The 1,618-nt window shown below is 36.5% G+C and overlaps 1 protein-coding gene across 1 annotated transcript in view; it reads right to left on the reverse strand.

Moving 5' to 3' along the window:
• Positions 1-6: 6 nt before the first annotated feature.
• LOC119586490 (major facilitator superfamily domain-containing protein 6-like) overlaps positions 7-1,618 on the reverse strand; it is a 16,793-nt gene continuing 15,181 nt past the window's right edge. The window contains 2 exon segments of the mRNA XM_037935228.1: positions 7-1,096; positions 1,311-1,469. Coding sequence (XP_037791156.1) covers positions 1,008-1,096; positions 1,311-1,469 — 248 coding nt within the window. The 3' untranslated portion in view covers positions 7-1,007.

A 1,618-nucleotide genomic window follows, 5' to 3' on the forward strand; every position in this document is an offset into this window, starting at 1 on the left:
TTATATTACTAATAAATAAGAATATCAATATATGTACATGGCACCAGTCCATGTAAATTTTACAGTATTAACCCTCTGATTATGAGATACTCCCAAAAAGACAGGATAAGTCAATCTAGAGGGTACTGCTGGTCCAATAACCCTTCAGGAAGAGAAAAAAAAAGCACATAATTTCATTTAAAACTCCTTGGACCAATAAGTCCTCTAAGCTGACACACCAGCTTGAGGTGGGAAGTAACCCAGATTATCCACTACCAAGTGCACAAGCAGGAGCAGGCAATGCAAGACTGGGTTACTGCCATGTTGCCTTTGGAGGTTATCATCACATGCAAGGGGTTAAGTGTACTGTAGTTCTCTAAAGCAAATAGTGTAGCTGCAGTATGCTTTTGTAACTAGCTTGATCATAAAAAAATACCTAAAAATCACTGGAGTCAGCCCTGATACCTGGCTTCACTAGTAGCAAAACTAAGATATTAAATGAAAGAAATCCTCTCAAAATAATAAAGATCATATAAATAACATCATTAAAATGTGCTTCAGTTTGGGTCTCAATGGAATCTCTGAAGCATGGAAAACATTTGTTCTATATATTTTTGTACATGCTAATACTAACAGTAGATCTAGCAGAAGCACCACAAGCTCAACAGCCTATATCAATGTTGCTGATTTTCCAGAGAGGGAAACAATAAATCTCCTGCCATACTTCTTAATGTTTAAGGCTCTTTTTCTCATTGACAAAAATATATTTAGCATTTTATGCATATTTATCATTTAAGGAAGTACTCACTAAAGTGACCTTGATCATTGTGCCCTTGAAAAGCGGACGGGACAAGCAGGATCTTCAACTCCATGTTACTGGTAACTTTAGTCCTTCCAAGGCTGTTATCCTCCTGAGTTAATTACAGGAAACATGTATTTGTGTTTGCTTCCAGAAAATAGTTTCCTCAGTCACACTCACTGGTTAACTCCCAACATAACATGAGACTTTGATAAAGGGATCTCATAACTTAATCTTCTTCAGCCTCTCCATCTGTGGCAGCTACAGGTTTCATGCTCTCACTGGGGACCATATAACCCACTGGAGTTGGACTACCTCCTGTTGATAAAAGGGTAACAGTGGATAATGGCTCTGACTTTGGTCTTTCATTCCCAAATAATTCTGAGAAGAAAAAATTATCAGTTCTATATCCCTAGAAATAAATTTACAAAACACTTGTGTAAACTGTTTTCATGTAATTTGAATCCAATTAAAATAATGAGAAACAAAACAACAGTTTACTCCTTGAAATGGGGAAATTTAGTTTTCTTACCAGCCGATGATGACTGTGGTCTTAGCCTCTTCAGAAGGATCTGCAGGATAATGTGGAGAACAGCAAAGAGCAAGTTGAATATTCCTGTATAGAGGAAGGTTCTTGAGCCACCAACAGTAAAGAAAAGTGACCCTCCCACAAAGCCACCAACTGCAATGCCTGCAAATACAAAAAGATATATCTATATGGATCTCAAGTGTAACAATAAAATAACCAAATAAAACTTATCAAATTTGTAAAGTATGCATCATAGAGAAGATAAAGATGACAGTCACAAATGTGAATACTGTATATGCTGAATAAAAACG

The sequence above is a fragment of the Penaeus monodon genome, chromosome 21, assembly GCF_015228065.2.
Source record: "Penaeus monodon isolate SGIC_2016 chromosome 21, NSTDA_Pmon_1, whole genome shotgun sequence".
Taxonomy (NCBI): Eukaryota; Metazoa; Arthropoda; class Malacostraca; order Decapoda; family Penaeidae; genus Penaeus; species Penaeus monodon.